We start from the raw sequence: 19,618 nt of genomic DNA, 5'->3' as shown, positions 1-19,618 counted from the left end.
GTCAGTGTCTACCAAAGGGCCACAAATGAGCGTGAAAACAAAAAAAAATTACACAATATGCTATGCTTGTCCAATTAAACCAATGATTTTTATAGTCAGCTTGATGAATGTCTTCCTCCTACATGCAGACTGTGTGCATGGCTGCAAAATATTTCAATTGTTTCAGAAGAATGGCACTGCTCAGCTACATGAAGCTATAGATTTTGCAATTTATGCCAGCTCTTCTAAACCCCTTTAAGTGTAGTTGGCCGTCTGATGAGCTCAAAGAAGTGCTTCAGAAGAGCACCGCTATCCAGGGCGTCAGAGGAGTATGTCTGCCTTAGACATCACAACACTGCAGACTGGCACCCTAGAGCTTCACTGCTCGGGTAGAAAACATTCAATAATGGCATTTCAAAATGGATAACGGGCCAAGGTTGTCCACTCTGTGGCAGAAATGAGCCCTCAAAGAAAAATCATGGTAAGCTGAAGGACAAAAAAAACAACAACCTATCTGTTGCAGGAGTAGGCGGCATGACAAATTCTTATATCACAATATATGATACAGCTATTCTTACTGCAAATTCAAACCCAAAATATATATTTTTTTATATTACATAAACAAAGTAATGTCTATTTTTCAAGAGTCTAGTGATTTGATAAAAATTAAAAGGGACTTTTATCTTTGATTGACTATTTTATAAACTGGAGACAAACCTGAAGGTAAGATTATTCATAACAGATGAAGGACAAATCTGGCCATCAATGCAAAAGCAGATTCATATTACGAAATTGAGTTACAAAACATAATCAACCTAACATAGGTCGTTCACATAGAAGGCATTTTCCACTGAGCCGCTTTTCCATTATGTTTCTATGTAAACACAGGCTAGGCGGACGTGTTTGACGGTTGTGTTTGCATTGCATCTTTTGCAGCAGCGTGTGCATGACGCTGTATTCTAAAAAAAACAGCACTCAAGTTTCAAGTGTATGCTATAGTTTTCGCCTTGGCCTATTATAGCAGAAGCTCTATTAGTTGACATTACTACAACCACATGCATATTGCTCATGCAGCCCTTATCTGAAGTAAAAGTGTCCCAGTCCTGACCTCTGGAGAGTGACCTTCATGTCCGAGAAGCTTCATCTCATTTTCGATGCGGTGAAGCCATCCCTCGTTCTCCTGGAAGTGCTTTTCATTCTCCAACAAGCGTTTCTGCAAGTGCTCCTGGTGAGACTTCAGGGAGGCCAGTTTACGCTCATATTTACAGGTGGCCTAAAACAAACAATTGATTAAAACATGATTCACACACATACTAAACAAATGATTTCTGTGAAATTTCTGTGACATTCATGATTTTTTGGATATGGATTTAAAAAAATCATTTTATATACAGCAATTTCATGCCATTTTACACATTAAAAAATCCCACTATGGACATACATATCATTTAAAATGAGATATATTTTAGATTTTTATATTTTATTACTTTTCCAGGGCTAAATGTTCTTGAAACAGAGTATCAAATTAAGGCTTAACAAAGATTTTCATTACTTAAAAAAAAAGACCAATCTAAATGTTTAGGGTAAGATTTTTCTAAAGTTTTTTGAAAGAAGTCTCTTGTGTACACAAAGGCTGCATTTATGTAATTAAAAATATAATCAAATCAGTTAACATTGTGACCTTTAATTACGACTTAAAATATAGGTTTTTAATGTAATTTATCCCTTTGATGCCAAGGATGATTTTTTTTTGCAGTCATTATTTGTCTTCAGCTTCACATGATCCTTCAAAAATCATTCTAATATGCGGATTTAAGGAGTAAGAAACCTCTCTTATTATTATTATAATGTCTCACTGAACTTTTGAACAGGAGTGTATCTAGTAATTCTGCTGCTAGTGTTAAACAACCGTGTTTGTGTATGAATCAGTGTTGTTACCTTTTCGGCCCTGTTGTCAGGAAAGAAGATCAGACTCTGCTGGTGCCACAACTCCCTGTGTCTCATAGTCAACTGGCTTTCATTTAGCTGCTTCTCGATGCTCAGATGATCTTTGCGGACCTGCAGGCGTGCTGCAAACACACTTCGCAGGGACTCAGACATTCTGCACAAACACAAAAATCACACACACATAGTCAGTAAAGTTCTGTGTAGGAAAATTTGCCAGGTGGTTAATGCATATGTGCCGACACATGTGCCCACCCTCTTTACAGTATATGTATGAATTAAATTAAGCAATAATAATAATAATAATGTCAGAACTGTAGCAGCAATGGTTAAATGCTAATAAAGAGCCAAAAAAATAAAAAGAAGCTAAAAATAAAATTAATGTAATATCCTGTTTTAAATAACCTTGTGCAAAATAGCATCTTTTGCCTGCTGCTGGTTATCACAGAAAATAACGTTGACTAAAAATCATATGAATGTGTAAACAATTATACATTTACAATAAAAGCTCAGCATTTGACATCTTACCCTGAGGAAAAGGAAACAACATGGTCGTCACAAATAATACAATTATAAAAATAATTCAGCAGGACACAATAAAACAGACAGCACTCCAAATTATTATCTGATTTAGTACCTCAGTACACTGTCATTAACAAGTTTGGGTTAAGCAAGATTTTTTAATGAAAGGGTTAGTTTTTCTTAAAAATGATGTCATTAATTACTTACCCTCATGTAATTTGAATATTAAATAGATACACTGATTCATAACTGTTCGAAGGTTTGTTTTGAAATTGGCCCATCACTATACAAGTTGTTATTTAGGTTTTTTTTTGCGCAACAATTTTTTCTTGTCATTTCATAAAATGATTGTAGAGCCACTGTAGTGAGATGGGCTTTGTAACGACGTCTTTAGTGCCTTTTATTGGTCTTGAGAGAGGAAATGGAGGCCTTTCTGAGCCATCGGATTTTAACACAAATATCTTCAGGTCTTACGGGTGTTAAACGTCATGAGGGTAAGTAATTAATGACAGAATTTTCATTTTTAGGTCAACAATAGTTTCCAACTTTCTCAAATAGTGGTTCACATATCAGCTTTACAGGATGACACCTTATCATTTTTTATTTTATTTTATTTCCCACCCTGGATTGAGATTTGGGCTGTTTGCTGGCCATGTCATTGAGTTGATATGGCTTTCCTGAATAAAAGCTTTAACAATCTTTGCACTGTTGCATGATCTATTATCCTGAAAAATGACTTCATCACCAAACCTATTTTCTATCGACTGAATCAGAAAAGTTAATTATGTAAATCGCTTTTCATTCATCTGGTTTCTAATATTTCTGTCACAAACATTGACTCCTGTTTCCACCCATTTTTTCCCCATTGGTTTTGTTGTGCATTTTCTGTTTTAAAGGCATATTGCTTTGAGTTTTCCATCCTGACACTTTGATGTCTTCCTTGGTCTGCCTGCATATTTTACTTTTATAACCTTACCATTGAGCTTATATTTGCACCAAATTTTAGACAAGGCTGACTGGGAAGTGGGAACAACCAACTTCTTTGGCCACCCGTTTGATTTGAAATTCCTTGTTGAATGAGTTTTATAATCCTTTCCATTGTTTTAACAGACAACCCTTTCCTTGGAGCATATGTTTCTTTTCTATTAGACCAGTCCAGCAGCTTGTTAAGGTGTGTAAGCAGCACTCCCTCTTAACCGCTGACTAATTCACATTTTTAGACTTGTCCCAGTATTTGTTTTAGAAATTGAAATTAAAAGATGATTCCATACTTTTTACATGATAATGAAAAAGAATTTCCATTAATAAAAAAATGTAAGTGAATTGGTTTGAGTTCTGTTTCATGAAGCCAGAATGTTAAGTTATTAACCCCTTGCCTGTCACCCCTCCATTTGGCAAATTGAGCATTTAGACATACTCATAGTAAAAAGACAGCTGCTCACAAGTTATTCTGAATATACACATAACCAACATCCTTCTCAAAATATTAGCATATTGTGATAAAGTTCATTATTTTCCATAATGTAATGATAAAAATTAAACTTTCATATATTTTTGATTCATTGCACTCCACCTGAAATATTTCAGGTCTTTTATTGTTTTAATACTGATGATTTTGGCATACAGCTCATAAAAACCCAAAATTCCTATCTCAAAAAATTAACATATTTCATCCGACCAATAAAAGAAAAGTGTTTTTAATACAAAAAAAGTCAACCTTCAAATAATTATGATCAGTTATGCACTCAATACTTGGTGGGGAATCCTTTTGCAGAAATGACTGCTTCAGTGCGGCGTGGCATGGAGGCGATCAGCCTGTGGCACTGCTGAGGTGTTATGGAGGCCCAGGATGCTTCGATAGCGGCCTTAAGCTCATCCAGAGTGTTGGGTCTTGCGTCTCTCAACTTTCTCTTCACAATATCCCACAGATTCTCTATGGGGTTCAGGTCAGGAGAGTTGGCAGGGCAATTGAGCACAGTAATTCCATGGTCAGTAAACCATTTACCAGTGGTTTTGGCACTGTGAGCAGGTGCCAGGTCGTTCTGAAAAACGAAATCATCTCTATAAAGCTTTTCAGCAGATGGAAGCATGAAGTGCTCCAAAATCTCCTGATAGCTCGCTGCATTGACCCTGCCCTTGATAAACACAGTGGACCAACACCAGCAGCTGACATGGCACCCCAGACCATCACTGACTGTGGGTACTTGACACTGGACTTCAGGCATTTTGGCATTTCCTTCTCCCCAGTCTTCCTCCAGACTCTGGCACCTTGATATCCGAATGACATGCAAAAAAAATTTTTTATCCGAAAAAAGTACTTTGGACCACTGAGCAACAGTCCAGTGCTGCTTCTCTGTAGCCCAAAAGTGGCTTGACCTGGGGAATGCGGCACCTGTAGCCCATTTCCTGCACACGCCTGTGCACGGTGGCTCTGGATGTTTCTACTCCAGACTCAGTCCATTGCTTCCACAGGTCCCCCAAGGTCTGGAATCGGTCCTTCTCCACAATCTTCCTCAGGGTCCGGTCACCTCTTCTCGTTGTGCAGCGTTTTTTGCCACACTTTTTCCTTCCCACAGACTTCCCACTGAGGTGCCTTGATACAGCACTCTGGGAACAGTCTATTCATTCAGAAATTTATTTCCGTGTCTTACTCTCTCGCTTGAGGGTGTCAATGATGGCCTTCTGGACAGCAGTCAGGTCGGCAGTCTTACCCATGATTGCGGTTTTGAGTAATGAACCAGGCTGGGAGTTTTTAAAAGCCTCAGGAATCTTTTGCAGGTGTTTAGAGTTAATTAGTTGATTCAGATGATTAGGTTAATAGCGCGTTTAGAGAACCTTTTCATGATATGCTATTTTTTTGAGATAGGAATTATGGGTTTTCATGAGCTGTATGCCAAAATCATCAGTATTAAAACAATAAAAGACCTGAAATATTTCAGGTGGAGTGCAATGAATCAAAAATATATGAAAGTTTAATTTTTATCATTACATTATGGAAAATAATGAACTTTATCACAAAATGCTAATTTTTTGAGAAGGACCTGTATATTTAGAAGCCAACACTTGAGAGTTTACAGCTGAATACTTAGAATTACTCAGACAGTTATTAATATAGAGATATGGGCTAAAAATAAAAAATGTAAATATTTAAAATATTTTTCTCATGTATAAAAATATTATGTGAATGTAGTATAACGACTTATAAATACAACTAAAGTGAAGTCACAAGTGTGGTCATGCTTTATTAAAAATCTGAGGCTATTATATCCAAAACTATGAATTTTAAGATAAATTTTCTAATACCATGTTTTTTTTTTTTTTTAGAGATGCTTTTATCAAATACGTTTTTTGGCCTTTTGCAGTCTTTTATCTAATTTTTGGCAAGGAGAACAGCTCAATTAATTCTTCAATGTGCTCACTCGATGATCGTTTCACACTTTTGAATGTCTGAGACGTAATCCTCGTTATTCTTTTGCTATGAATCTTTTTTTTTTTTTTTTAACATCCATTATAACATGTATGCCTGCTTAAATGGCCCATTAACAGTGCAGCATTTCATTTAGTAAGCGACAAATATCTAAAGTTTTTCTAAAAGAAAAAAAAACTAAACTAAAAACACATTATGTGAATTATTGTAACAAAATAGACAAAGCTCCTGGTCCAAAAGGTGCGTTAGAGCTTCAGTTAGCATAAAGCTACATAACACTATTTAAAAGATTAAAATTACACCGTCATTCTTTATGTCACTTTAGACCACCATTGAGTGTTTGTATTAGTTTCCTGTCACGATATAATGGGGATTTCATTCATATGGTGATGTTAAAACATGTTATATTTATCATTTTATATGGAGCTAATCGCTACACCTGTTCTTTCATAATGTAAACTAAATAAAATAGCCGAAATCACATGAAAAATCCCACAAAAACCTTAATCCATAGTTATTGTGTTTATTAGCTTCTTAGTTCACGCGTAGAAATGAGAACGAGAATAGGCTCTTTCTTCAGAGCCAGAATGAGGACGTAAACACACAGGAGGAGCGCGTCATGCAGAGGGCAGTATAGAGCAGTAACATTATTGACAGCTCAGTGAGCAAATGAACGCCTGATGACTCATATCCGACGCATATCATTAAGAGGAGACCCAGAGAGAGCTAGGTGCATGTTTTAGCTCCTTTAGATCGAATAATTCAGTGAGAAATGAATAGAAATGTTATTCTGCATGACAAAATATTTTCCAAGCATGTGATAATATATCAATATTTCTCCAAATATGAGCACTTTTGAACTAAGAGCTAAACTGAAAGCTGTTCTTTGCGACCTGTGAGAACACAAATGAGCTGCTGCAGACGAGAGAGAACTTATGTGCGCGTGATATTTCATTCAAAATATCGTTCATAACGGATCGATTATAATGTACTCCTGACATAAATTAAGAAATGAATGTCACTGCAACCTAGTTTTATCATAAATAGTGTACACATATCGAAGCTGGAGTCTTTCTTCTGTCTAATGATACAGAGTTTGTCCAGATAAAATAAGTGTGTGATGTTTTAACGAGCAGTGAATGTTGAACAATAGTAATCTGGGGCTGTCTATGATTTTTGATAGGTATGGGGTTAAACAAAACCTTTTTTGTGTCATATCTGTGATTTTTTTGTTTCCTATTAAGTAAAAATGCTGTATGAACATCATCTAAGTGCAGTGATTAAATAATTTTTGCCAAAAAAATGTACTGACCCCAAACATTTGAGCAGTAGTGCAAGTCGCACCAAGAAAAATATGAATCACACCCAACAGTAGGTCATGATTGCATACAATAATAACTGAGAAGATATCTCACCTTACTGCATCCTTTACTCTTCTATTTAATACAGGTAAGTGCTAAAAGCCATCGTGCTCACATTCAAACAAATTCTCCACTGAGAGCCTTCAATACTCCATACAGCCTTTTGCAACACAGCATATCTCAGTGAATGCTTTTGAGAAATCACATGAACTGTGTGTGGGGGCAGTATTAGTTTTGATTTATATATAAAAAAAAACACAAAAAAAAAACAGTGCAGAGGCTGTATTTGGGGCCATAATGTTGGTGCAGCGCAGACACTGCCAGACTCCTGCATTATTAATGCGGGCAGGAGCACGCCGCCCCTCCTTGCCGCTAAGCACCTCTCTCCCTCTCCCTCGGCAAGTTGTGAATTCTGATGCCGGTGAATGAAACACGTAGGAGTGAAACTCATTCAGCTTTTTCCCCTCCTCCTCACCATCCCTCCCACCCTTGCTATTTTCCCTCTGTCTCTCCTCCCTCCAGCCTGTCCTTCATTTTCTCCCTCCCATCTATGGATGCTGCGGCGGTTTTTGCTGATGAGAAACAAATGCACCTGATTTCCATGTTTTATGGGGACGTTTTATAGACAATGTTTTCTATAGTGTACATCTATCCCCTAAACCTACTTATCTCAGAAAACGTTCAGCATTTTAACATAAAAAACAAAAAACACTTAGTATGATTTATAAGCCGTTTTCCTCTTAGGGACCGTTTTGGATATTGCATTTGTCCCTATAATGTAGGGTTTACCAGGACACGCAAACTCTAGGCTGAGGGTGGGGTGGTGGGATCTGTCGCAAAACGGCGATACATTTCCAACCCAAAACAAACAATAAAGCATAAAGAGGGGGCACGTGAAAAATTAAAGAAAGAGGAAAACACAAAGCACAAGTCTCCACTCTCCAATGGGCCTGATGAAAAATGCAGATGTAAGAAGACCTGCACCTGCGATGGTGTCTGGCTTTGTCCTGTGTACTCTTACTTATGAATAATTGAGGCGTATTCAAAGTTTCAAAGGACAGCGTTAAAGAGCTGCACATCACACATGGCATAAAATAAACAACATCTAAACAAACCAAAACACAGGTCTCAAGCCGCATACGGATGCCCACAAATAGAGTTTGCAGTGTCGCATGAGTGCACACTTTTGGACTGAGCGTAACCGTCCTCATACAACACGTGCGCACACACACGCGCGCGCACGTCCACGCGCACACACACACACACACACTGCTGCTTACTTTTCAAATTCTGCTCTCCTCTGGATGGGTGTTGGATTAAGGGCAGGAACATCCACCTTCCGCTCTTCATACTCTTTGAGTTTCTGTTTCAGCATGACAATCTACAAGCACAACCACACTCATTAGGCAAACTAGTCTCATGTGGATTAGACCCATCTCACCTAACAGGGGAAGCAAACCATATTTACAAAGTAAAGAGTTCCACATTAAGACGTGATTAAGGATGACATTCATTGAGTCTTATTTTTGTTTTTTACCTCTGCTTTCTGCTTTTCACAGATGATGGCATACTGGCCAATGTGACTGTCCAAGCTCATCACGTTACTCCTCAGCTGAAAAACAGTGAGAGAATCAGAAATTTATATTATACACAATTTATATTATAAATCACATAATCTCTGTTGGTGGCAAACTTGTGGGTGATTTAAGGCACGTTGTTGGATGGGGGACTGCTGAAGCTGTGCGTGTATGTGTAGGACTTACAGTGGATTTGATCTCCTTGGCGCGGTTGGCATATTTGAGAGTGTTGTGAGTATCTTCATAGGAGAGCGAGGATGGGCTGACGTTCGCGATCATCACAGTTCGGCAGTTTCCACCCAGAGAGTCTTTGAGGAGACGTGTCAACTTGCTATCCCTGTAAGGAATGTGCGCCTTCTTACACTGAAGATAAACAAACGAAAGCAAGAGAAAAATCTAATTCAAGAATATCACAAAAGGACGTCAATGGCGCTTAAGAAACAATGACTAAAAAACAACAATACAGCTTTCTTAAACTAGGCTGAGATCGCATGATTTGGCTTAATTTCATTTTAGGCAAATTCTGAGAAGAGTTTACACTTTAAATTGACAATGGATCCATCGCTAAGCATTGCCGTAAAATAATTACTGACCAATCCAAGACAAGCTTTTGCTCTTTTCTAATATAAGTCTATGGAGAATCCTTGTGTCTAAAAGTTCTAAAGCATTTTAAAGGGAAACATAAAAAAAAAAAAATTATGTTTACAGGAAATTTGTCGTCACTTTTACTAATCCCTTTACCAATTATTGTAATTTATTTAAATAAAAACAGCAAATTCATTGTGATGATGTACAAATAGTATTAAATCAAATTACCACTTTATTAGTATGTTATTGAAAAATAAAACAATCAATCAGAAAATGGTCATTAAAATCTCCAGTTCATTCCTATGGGATGTTCTGTGAAGCTTGGCAACAGTACCCAAGGAGGTTACATCGAATATCACGCCAGCGCAACCGCCTCTATCTTTTTCTTATCAGTGCCAAAGAGACTCAAAAAACAGTCGATTTTTATCATTCAAGCAAGTGTTATACCACATTATAATCTGTTAAGTTTCTACTTTTGTGTATACACAAAATAATTAAATGTTGTGTTTTTTGCAAAATAAAGAAAACAAATGATGCGTAATCTGTCCAATCTGATACTCTTCTGAAAATTAACTGTAACTTAGAGAATACTTGTCCAACAAAAATCACCTGTCTAAAGAAATGTTGAAATGTCTGGTTTTAAATAATGTAAATCAAATCGAAAACAAATTTTCTCTGTTTATGTCATTTGTTTGAAAAGCGAGAGATGGCAGTTGTTCATTATGGAGGACCAAATTACTCAAAATGAAATAATTCAATAAATAATTAATTCAATAAAACAACAATTAAATGTACCAGTTTATTCTGAAATAATTAATTAAATAATTTATTTATTAATTTAATAATTAGATAATTAATTTAAATGTTAATTCGATAATTAAATAAATGTGCCTATTTATTTTGTAAAATTACATGAAATTGAACAAAAAAAACATACTTCCCCTTGCCACTTGCCAGATCCAGACCAAAAAAAGTAATTTATCTGAAAGGATTATCCAATCAGCGCCAAGCACCGCCCACTGCCGGTTGATTGGCATTTGTGAAATGTCCTCTATTATTATGAAAAAAATCTTTGGGAAAACATGCTCTGGAAATGCATGATTCGTCAAATAGGCGTCATTCATAAATGCAGCATATTATTATGAAAAACAGCTTTTTGAAAAAGCACATTAAATAATGAAAAAGCTTTTTAAACACAACAATAGTGTGTGTGAAAGAGGTAATTGTGAAATATTAAACAATTTAATGCAATATTACAAAATAGATACATTTATTAATTTAATTATCTAATTAACATTTAAAAAAATGTTTCTTATCGAATTATTAAATTAATAAATACATTATTTAATTAATTATTTAAGAATAGACTGGTACATTTAATTGTTGTTTTATTGAATTCATTATTTTTTTAAATTATTTCATTTTGAGTAATTTGGTCCTCCATAGTTCATGAGCTGCCTCAGGTGTTAGTCCCGCCACGCCCTCAGAATTCTTCTGAAAGTCAAATATTGACGCGATTCATGCGAACAGAGTCAACACCCACATCAATTAGAATAAACACATCAAGATTTATGCATGTACTTTACATCGTTTTGAGACGCGGTAAGGAATAATTTCTCAGAAAAATCTGTTAAATTTCAAACCACAACGGATCCAGATGAGGATTGCGAGTTAAGTTTATGTTAGTGTCTGTGAATATTAAACTGCAAAAAGAAAAGTTTAAATATGAATCCTGCTGCAACATAAAATGTCAGACGCAAGACTGCTTTTCTTTGGCCGGTTTGACAGATTATGAAGTGTTTACTGGAAAATAGTCTAGTGGCACATCAATAAAGCTTTTGTTCACAAATTTCGGCTCAGTTGCTATAAGTTTTGTGTACAATAGGCTACTTATAGCTATTAAAACATATATGTTTTAACTTCTTAATCCGCACCGGTTCGTGGGCGGGGCGTCTAACGCAAGTGGGCGTGTCTCTACTTATAATTACTTTTGTTTTATACAAGCTGTTCAATCAACTATCACAAACTATGCATCATTTGAAAGCTAAAACACTCAAGATTCATGTTCTGAACTCGTTTTTGCAATAAATACACCAGAGAGGAAAGGGTTAAATTAAATGCTAAAGCAGTGGCTATTTAAACATTAGCATAATGAACGCGGTACTCATCTTTCATCTCCTGACGTTCAGATCAGATCGGACGAATCCACGAAACAACAGCATACATGTCTGTGTAAGAGTCCACTCTTCAAAATGCATCCCACTTTTAATCCAAAACAACGAAAAAATAAGGGGAAAAAACTAAAAATCCTCCGTTGTTTGCATAAGCGCTTTGTGTTAAGAGTAATCAATCATGTCCATTTTCAATGAAATAGCGATTGTAAGCCTTATTTTGACAATCTCCCCTGTACTGTGGACTGTTCCGGTTATATTAAACCCTCCCAGGTCTCTCTCCTTCAATCAAAAGCTGACTAGGACACATAAATAGAAAGGGAGCGCGTCACTGGGTGATACATCTGTCAGTCAAACTCGCCGGTCCTTTGTTGGATAAGCCAGTCAATGCCTAGCCAATGCATAGCCAGCATAGATTTGATTGATGGATGTAGTAACGAATCAAAAGACAATATTTTGCGTAGTTTCTGTAAGAGATGTCGTAAGAAGCATTGGTGAATACCTCATGCTTACTTAGCGTCGTCTTCAAGGTATTCATTAGTATCCAGCGCCTGCCAGTGTAAGAGCCTGCCAGCCGCACACACTTACCATACACAACGCGCAGACTAAATTAGAGACTGTTTTTATCAACTAAATGAGTTTTTTAACACTTGTAAATTCTGTAAATAGTTGTTTTAGTTATCAGGGCCTGCAAATGCATTATAATTAGCAGTTTATTGCAGATTTATTTGAATAAAAACTACTCTTTACTATTACACAAATGTTCTAATATAATTGGACTTTATTGAAAGGACGCCCAGTCTTTTTTGACATAAAAGCTTTCAGAAGCTACATTTTTGAGAGAATCGTCCTCAAATTTTAATCAAAGCATGATCAGACATTCAGTTTTATATTTAGGTTATTTTCAGGGCATTAAAATTAAAATCTCATATTTTTTCCATAAGGGAATAATAAAAAAATAAAAACGTGAGTCACTTACATGCATATTTCCCCTTGTTTTAATCTGTCCCTATACTACTTTGAGTTATTATGACTTTTGGGTAACATAATTTGAAGTGTCTAGTTTAAAATAAGACCACATTTATGGATATAGACCATAGGGTTTAAGAGCTGCAGACATTTTTATTTGGGGTATGTCATTTTTTAATTTATTTCTCGGCGCAGGGCGAAGGTTAAGAGGTTAATGTTTAATATTATAGCATAATGTTCTTTTTTAATTTAATCTATGTTGATAAAAAGTGAACAGCACAAGTAAAAAAGGACACATAAGATGCATAATATGTCAGGAGACATGGAGTGAGTCAGACATGATTTTGACCACTTCATTAAGTTTTGTAGAAAGCCTTTCTTTAAAGTGAATTTTGTTTTGTATGAATTGTATCTTAATTTGAATCAACTGCCAATTGCCTGGATTTAATAAATAAGCAGCAAATATAGCAGGAAAACAGCATTGCACATGGAGTCTCATTAATAAACCAAAACTCTAAATGATATTGGAGTAGGGTGTGTAAAACTATTCAGACATTTTTTGTTATTGAAATGACTTGGAAAAAGTATCCTAATCAACCTGAATTAACCCTATACTATATTTAAAATCAGAATTGCATTCTGTTGCTTTAAATCCCAAATACTTTACTGTGGTGTGACAGGCAGCGGGGCGAGGGGCCGCGAGAGCGGGCCGGTGATTAATGTTCACGAGTGCCAGATTCGTGGCACACCGGTCTCGTCTCGCGGCCATGTGACGGGAGCATATAAGGAGGAGCAAGGGCTGCGGAAGACGAGAGAGGACCAGGCCTGGACTTTATGTTATGTTTTGTTTATGTGTTTGTGGGCAGTCGTCCGTGAGGGGCTGCCCGCGGTTTTACTTTGGTTTTGTTTATTTATTTTGAAATAAAAGTTGTTTGAACGTTCGCCGGTTCCCGCCTCCTTCCTTCCATCCACGAACTTCATTACATTTACTTATAACATTAATCATTACCAATTATTCAGTTATTTTTATTTACTGAATACTGAATTGTGTTTAAAGTCACACTATTACTTTCTTTTAGCATGACACTTCTTTCAAAAATATTAAAAATAGTAATGTTAAATCTTTTGATCAATTAAAATATAACAGGCCTTTGTAATGCGCCTTTGGCTCTCACTTTATATTTAAATACTTTTGCTATTAATATGTTTATAAGCAAAAAACTTCAAAAGGGCCCCAAAACTGTGAACATACTCTGCAAGAACAAAGAAATTTGTTCGTTTTCTCGAGGTGGCAAAAACAAGAACAAAGTTCGTTCTGGCCAGTGCATGCCACACTTCACGAGAAAAGCAGGTGCCGATCATCTGCGTTTCTCCGCATTTTCCACGCCTACTTTAAATTTATGACCAATCACACAATAGTTCTCGGACACCTGCAAGAAAAAAGTTCTGCTCAGACGATGTGTCGAGAACAAGCTGCGAGAACTCCCAAACCAGGGAGCGAGAACTTTTTTCTCTGTTCTTGCAGTACGTTGCAGCCTTAAGGCAGTGGCTCTCAAACCGGTCCTGGGGACCCATCACCACTGCACATTTTGGGTCTCCCTCATTAAGCCTAGTTCAGACTGCACGATTTTCAAACTCGTCGAGTCACTGCTCTTTTCACACTCCATGACTATCTGGGGTATCATTCAGTCACTGCTGGGTTCACACTGCACGATGGAGCAGCAACAGAGGGGTTCATTCACACTGCATGACTGTACAGGAGGAACAAATCGCCGACAACTCTCTCTCTCACAGGTGTGCAAACTACATGTCCCAACTACACGTGCGATGTGACAAGTAAACAATGCGAGAGCACGTGCGTGTTATTAAAAATGATAAACTGCACAAAGTTTACTCATTTTAAATTGCTAATTGCTTAAATTTTGTAATGTGCTGTGGCTGGATGTGCAAATGTTTGGCCTTTGTTTCTGTTTGATAGAATTGTAACTATATCTATTAAAATACTGATATTCTGCTCTATAACTCCTCCCTAAACCTCCCGCTGCCCTGCATCTCACTCTTTCATTGGCTGTCGGTCATTGCCGATGTAATTTTCAGTCAGAACGCAGTTCACGCAGGAGTTTGAATTGCCAACAGGTTCAGATATTTGTTTGAGTTTGAGAACCACTGCTCTAGGGGTTAAATAAACTCTAAATTAAGAGCAATCAGAACATTTCAAAGCATAATGAGATTTTTTTTCTGTTTTTAGCTGTTTGGGAGGCAAAGCCCATCGCTTAAAAAGCCACATATTCCACATTTTTTTAAATAACAAGGCAGGAAAAAACACTGATGCTGACTGACCTTCTCTAACACATCTTAACAATAATTTTTAATTTGTCATCTCAACAGCTTCATGCTGATACATGTTTTGAAACAGCCAGTTAGAACTCTGACTTTCATCTTGCTGGCCTGTCTGACCCAAAAGGAAAGCATTCACAAACTGATGGTCTCTAATTGATCTCAGGATCTAGTGATTGATACATAGTCCTTATATCGGTATCCGCCAAAAAAAAAAAAAAAAAAAAAACACACATCAAAGCAAGTTTCCACTTAGCTGATGTGAGACCGTTAACATACACGGAGAATGACATTTGCACAATTTGCCAACACAAACATAAGGGGAAAAAACAGCAGTCAGGGGATGGAAATGTGGAAACGTTGTATATCTGATCTCGTCCAGCTGATGTAGCGAAGTATAGCTTACATCTGGACTGTGTGTGTTCATGTTTCCATTATAGCTTTGAATCAAGTAGTGGTCTGCTGGGAACTTCACAAACCCCTTTGCAAAGGGGTGAAATAAAGACAGTGGCCCACTTTTCAGCCATTTTCTCGTTCTCTAGTAGGAACTGCGGCACCAAGAAGAAAAAGAGGCAATTTTAGTGATAAAACACCAGCTTATGTAACTGAAAAACATACAAGCCGTACCATCATGATAGCCAGTTTGTGAAAAATCACATTTCTGAAGGCAGCATGTTCCCTCTGTTGGCTGTGTTAGCAGTGTGTGAGTGCGAGTGGCCTGATTCGGGCCCTCCCAGGAGAACGTGGGTAAGGAGAGCCGTCTGCGTGACAGGTTAATTTATGCGGATGGCATGAAAACAATACCTATGAAGCTGCACTGCGGAGGGGCCCAGAGACAGGGACAAACCTCCTCACCTTACACACACACACCAGCCAAAACACTCTGGCATCAAATGGCAAATACAAAAACCACAGAAGACAAAACACAAACATGCAAGTACAACAACAAATCAAACAATCCCTTGAGAATATTTAAACGATGCCAGAACAGCAATATATGGGGACATGACGACAAATACAATGAATTTACAAGAAAAATGAAAAGATCATGGATGCTGCTTTGACAGACAATAAACAGAAACAGGGCCTGCACGTATCTAGCACCAAAATAACTCAAGTGAACATGAGGTTTTTGACCATTCCATTTTTATGGGTCACACGCTTGTTAGAGTCAGCTGTACTACAGGTGAAACAAATATGTACTGCATGCTGAAAAAGTCCAGGCAAAGCAAACGATTACAAAACTTGAACAGCCTTAATGTTCAAATAATGCCTCTCTCTATTTTGCTCTTCAGGAAAATAAACAAAAACAAAGCCAGCAATTTAGATTCTTGGACATGAGCTGGAACAAGTAAACTTCTACAGTATTTCACTGAAAACAAACATTTGAGAAACAACAGTTACAATGCATTAACGCACGCACATGGTTGTGACAGCAGTCAAACCTTCATCCTCACCCATGATTAAAGCCAGGCAAGCATGGTCCAAAAGTTTGCAGTCAGTAAGATATTAACACTTATTCAGCAAGGAGTCAAGGACACATCAAATTGATCAAAAGTGACAATAGACACAAATATATGCAGAACTTTTACATTTTCTGTCCATCAAATTATCCAAGAAAAAATGTTTTATCAGTTTCCACAAAAATATCAACTGTATAACATTAATAATAAAAATAATAATAATAGTAATTAAGTACCTAATCAGCACATTCGAATTATTTCTGAAGGATCATGTGACTAAGTAAAAGATGACAAAGTAAATAAAAGTCATCTAAATCCTGTCATCACAGGAATAAACAATAATATACACTCACCTAAAGGATTATTAGGAACACCATACTAATACTGTGTTTGACCCCCTTTCACCTTCAGAACTGCCTTAATTCTACATGCCATTGATTCAACAAGGTGCTGAAAGCCTTCTTTAGAAATGTTGGCCCAAATTGATAGGATAGCATCTTGCAGTTGATAGAGATTTGTGGGATGCACATGCAGGGCACGAAGCTCCCGTTCCACCACATCCCAAAGATGAGATATTGGGTTGAGATCTGGTGACTGTGGAGGCCATTTTAGTACAGTCAACTCATTGTCATGTTCAAGAAACCAATTTGAAATGATTCAAGCTTCGTGACATGGTGCATTATCCTGCTGGAAGTAGTCCTCAGTGATGCGTGGGTCAATGTCCCTCATTTATCAATCTTACATAGAAACGGGCGTGTTGGTGCAAGATTATGCTTACACTCCTCTCACCGCCTGATTTATGAAACCGTGCGCACCTCTGCAATCCAGGTGTACGCAATACTTGCCCTTGATAAATGCCGCGGCTGAAACCGATCGTCATTAGAATAACACGCCTCTATATATTCAAGTCTCCGCCTCTCCCATGCCCTCATTTTACGCCATGGACACAAGCAAGACGGCAAAGAAGCGAAACTTCTCCGACGTGGAGATCGGGCGCGTCTCAATCATCTCACTAGTCCACTAGTCAGGGCACTGATTAGGACATAAGTCAATGGGCTGACTCCCTGATCAGTGCCCTGACTACTGAACTAGTGAGATGGTTGAGTGGCGCCCATCGAGACCATCACCAGGGAAGTGGAAAAAAAAGATTTTTTTTATTTGGGAGTTTAAAGAGTGGGAATAAAGGCCCTCGCAATAACAAAACATGGACCCAAATTACGAGTACTGTTAATAGTGTGGAGGTTGAGAAGCGCACTCCAGCAGTTTAAATAGCTGTTTGGATGATAAATTACCTATCACAATGCATTCTTTTACAGCACGTTTTAAAACAATTAGCATTTAATTTCGTATCACGGCACATTTATTGAGGTGTACGATATGATGTGATGTGGAGTAGCCTACCATTCATTCACATTAATAATTGCATGACAATTTGTAAGATTCATTTTATTACATTATAATGATTTTTATTATTAATGACGCTTTTTGTTATTTAGAAGAAGAATGTAATTATTATTTATTTTATTAATATTTAAAAGAAGAAGAATGTAATTTTTATTATTTTGTCAGTCTGAATTCAGTCTGCCGGGCAGGCTTGCAACTGGAGGAACATGCCTCAAATGCTTTTGTAGCCTAGTCACACAAATTAAACATTCTAGTCTACGTTGCACAAAAATAAACACTGAAGTTTATAATTACAATGTTGTTGTTTTTTTTTTTACAGTGGGTCATAATATAGCATGTCTTTTTCAGCCCGTTTTGTGGTGTTAGGAATAGTTTTTCTATTTCTATTTTCTATCTCAAACATGATACACCACCTCCTGAGCTGGCGTAGGGTTTGAGCGTGCCGTACGCCAACGTCCATAATGATAAATCTCAAAGTCACCGTGGGTTTGGGTGTACGCTGGAAATTTGGTGTACTCACTTTTGATAAATGAGGGCCAATGTATAAACAACCCGCACCTGACGTTTTCAGATAACCTGCACACAACTCGGACCGCAAAAAAGAAAGTATTGTAACATTACCCGACCCGCTTTCCGACCCGTATTTTTTAAAAGTAGTAAATGCTACCCGGCATAAAATCCAATAATCCAGCCTGAGGAGGAGAAATGTTTCAGGTCAGGTCATTAAGATGCTGCATGTGTTTATCCAGTCTAAGTGTGCATCTCTCCCCTAACTTTCCCAACAAAAATCCTGCCCTGGAATGTATACGCCAAAATAAGTTTTATGCATGGTTTTTCAAATGCATGTGATAAGCTCTTTATGGCGTATTATACGCACATACAACCCACTCCACCCTAGCCAAGTCATATACACGCCATAAAATGTGTATATGCACGCCAAAACTCATTTTGGCGTATACATTCCACGAGATTGCACACTCGTAGGCTACTATTGATACACATTACCATGTGATCATGTTTGACATTACTGAGCTTGATGTTTTTAAAAAAAGGATAGCCTGTTAAAATAGTACAATATTGCTCAGTTCAACGTGTTGGGAAATCCCAATTATCGGGCATTTTGTCCTGCGTCATCTTTAATACCTGACCGACTGTAACCTGAATATCATTAAAAATATTTTGGATGACTCGTAACCGTGGATACCCGCGGGTGACCGCAGGTTTTGGATCAACCCACGCATCACTGGTAGCTATAAATATGATTAAAGTGTGATATTTAAATGACAAATCAATGAAAGCACACAGCTCTGATTAGCTCAGTCCTAATTCAGTTCTTTCGCAGATTATTGTTTGGTTTTAAATGGTCAAAAATATGTAAAAATGCACAGTCTGAAGAGTATTCAGGTAAACTTTAGTGAACGTATCGGGTATGTCTTTAGTGAACGTATACAGTTGAGGTCATTAGATCCGTGCAGGTATTAAGACATACCTAATATTCTGTGTGATTAATCAAACAACAATGAAAAATACAAAACCACCACATGCTTGGGTACATAACTAAAATATATTTAAGAATAAGTGTATAGTCAAATTATAGAGTGAAGAATAAGTTTGATATTTGATTATTTAATTTCTTTCTTTCTACTGTTAAATAGACCTAATGTAGCTGAAAAATATTGTCTGTAATTTGCATTTTTCTTTTGCTTATTTTTAAAAACTAAGATACAATTAAAAATCTATACAATAGTTATAAAATGACAATTAAAAAATATGAAATTACTTGTCTCATGAAATAAGATTTTGGTCATCCCAACCTGTTCAGAAGTGAAAGGTTAGTGAATTATAATTGATAATGTGATCTCTGTAAGGACGTTCA

The 19,618-nt window shown here is 37.0% G+C and overlaps 1 protein-coding gene across 2 annotated transcripts in view; it reads right to left on the bottom strand.

Moving 5' to 3' along the window:
- kif18a (kinesin family member 18A) overlaps window positions 1-19,618 on the bottom strand; it is a 45,585-nt gene that overhangs the window by 8,349 nt on the left and 17,618 nt on the right. For both annotated transcript variants that reach the window (XM_067441220.1, XM_067441212.1), the window contains exons 7-11: window positions 8,997-9,173; window positions 8,771-8,845; window positions 8,514-8,614; window positions 1,918-2,080; window positions 1,088-1,252 (exon numbers count right to left, since the gene is read on the bottom strand). In XM_067441220.1, coding sequence (XP_067297321.1) covers window positions 1,088-1,252; window positions 1,918-2,080; window positions 8,514-8,614; window positions 8,771-8,845; window positions 8,997-9,173 — 681 coding nt within the window. The remainder of the gene's footprint in view (window positions 1-1,087; window positions 1,253-1,917; window positions 2,081-8,513; window positions 8,615-8,770; window positions 8,846-8,996; window positions 9,174-19,618) is intronic.

The sequence above is a fragment of the Pseudorasbora parva genome, chromosome 1, assembly GCF_024679245.1.
Source record: "Pseudorasbora parva isolate DD20220531a chromosome 1, ASM2467924v1, whole genome shotgun sequence".
NCBI classification, from domain to species: Eukaryota; Metazoa; Chordata; class Actinopteri; order Cypriniformes; family Gobionidae; genus Pseudorasbora; species Pseudorasbora parva.
Note: the sequence above shows the minus strand (reverse complement) of the source record. Positions and strands in the feature narration are given on the sequence as shown.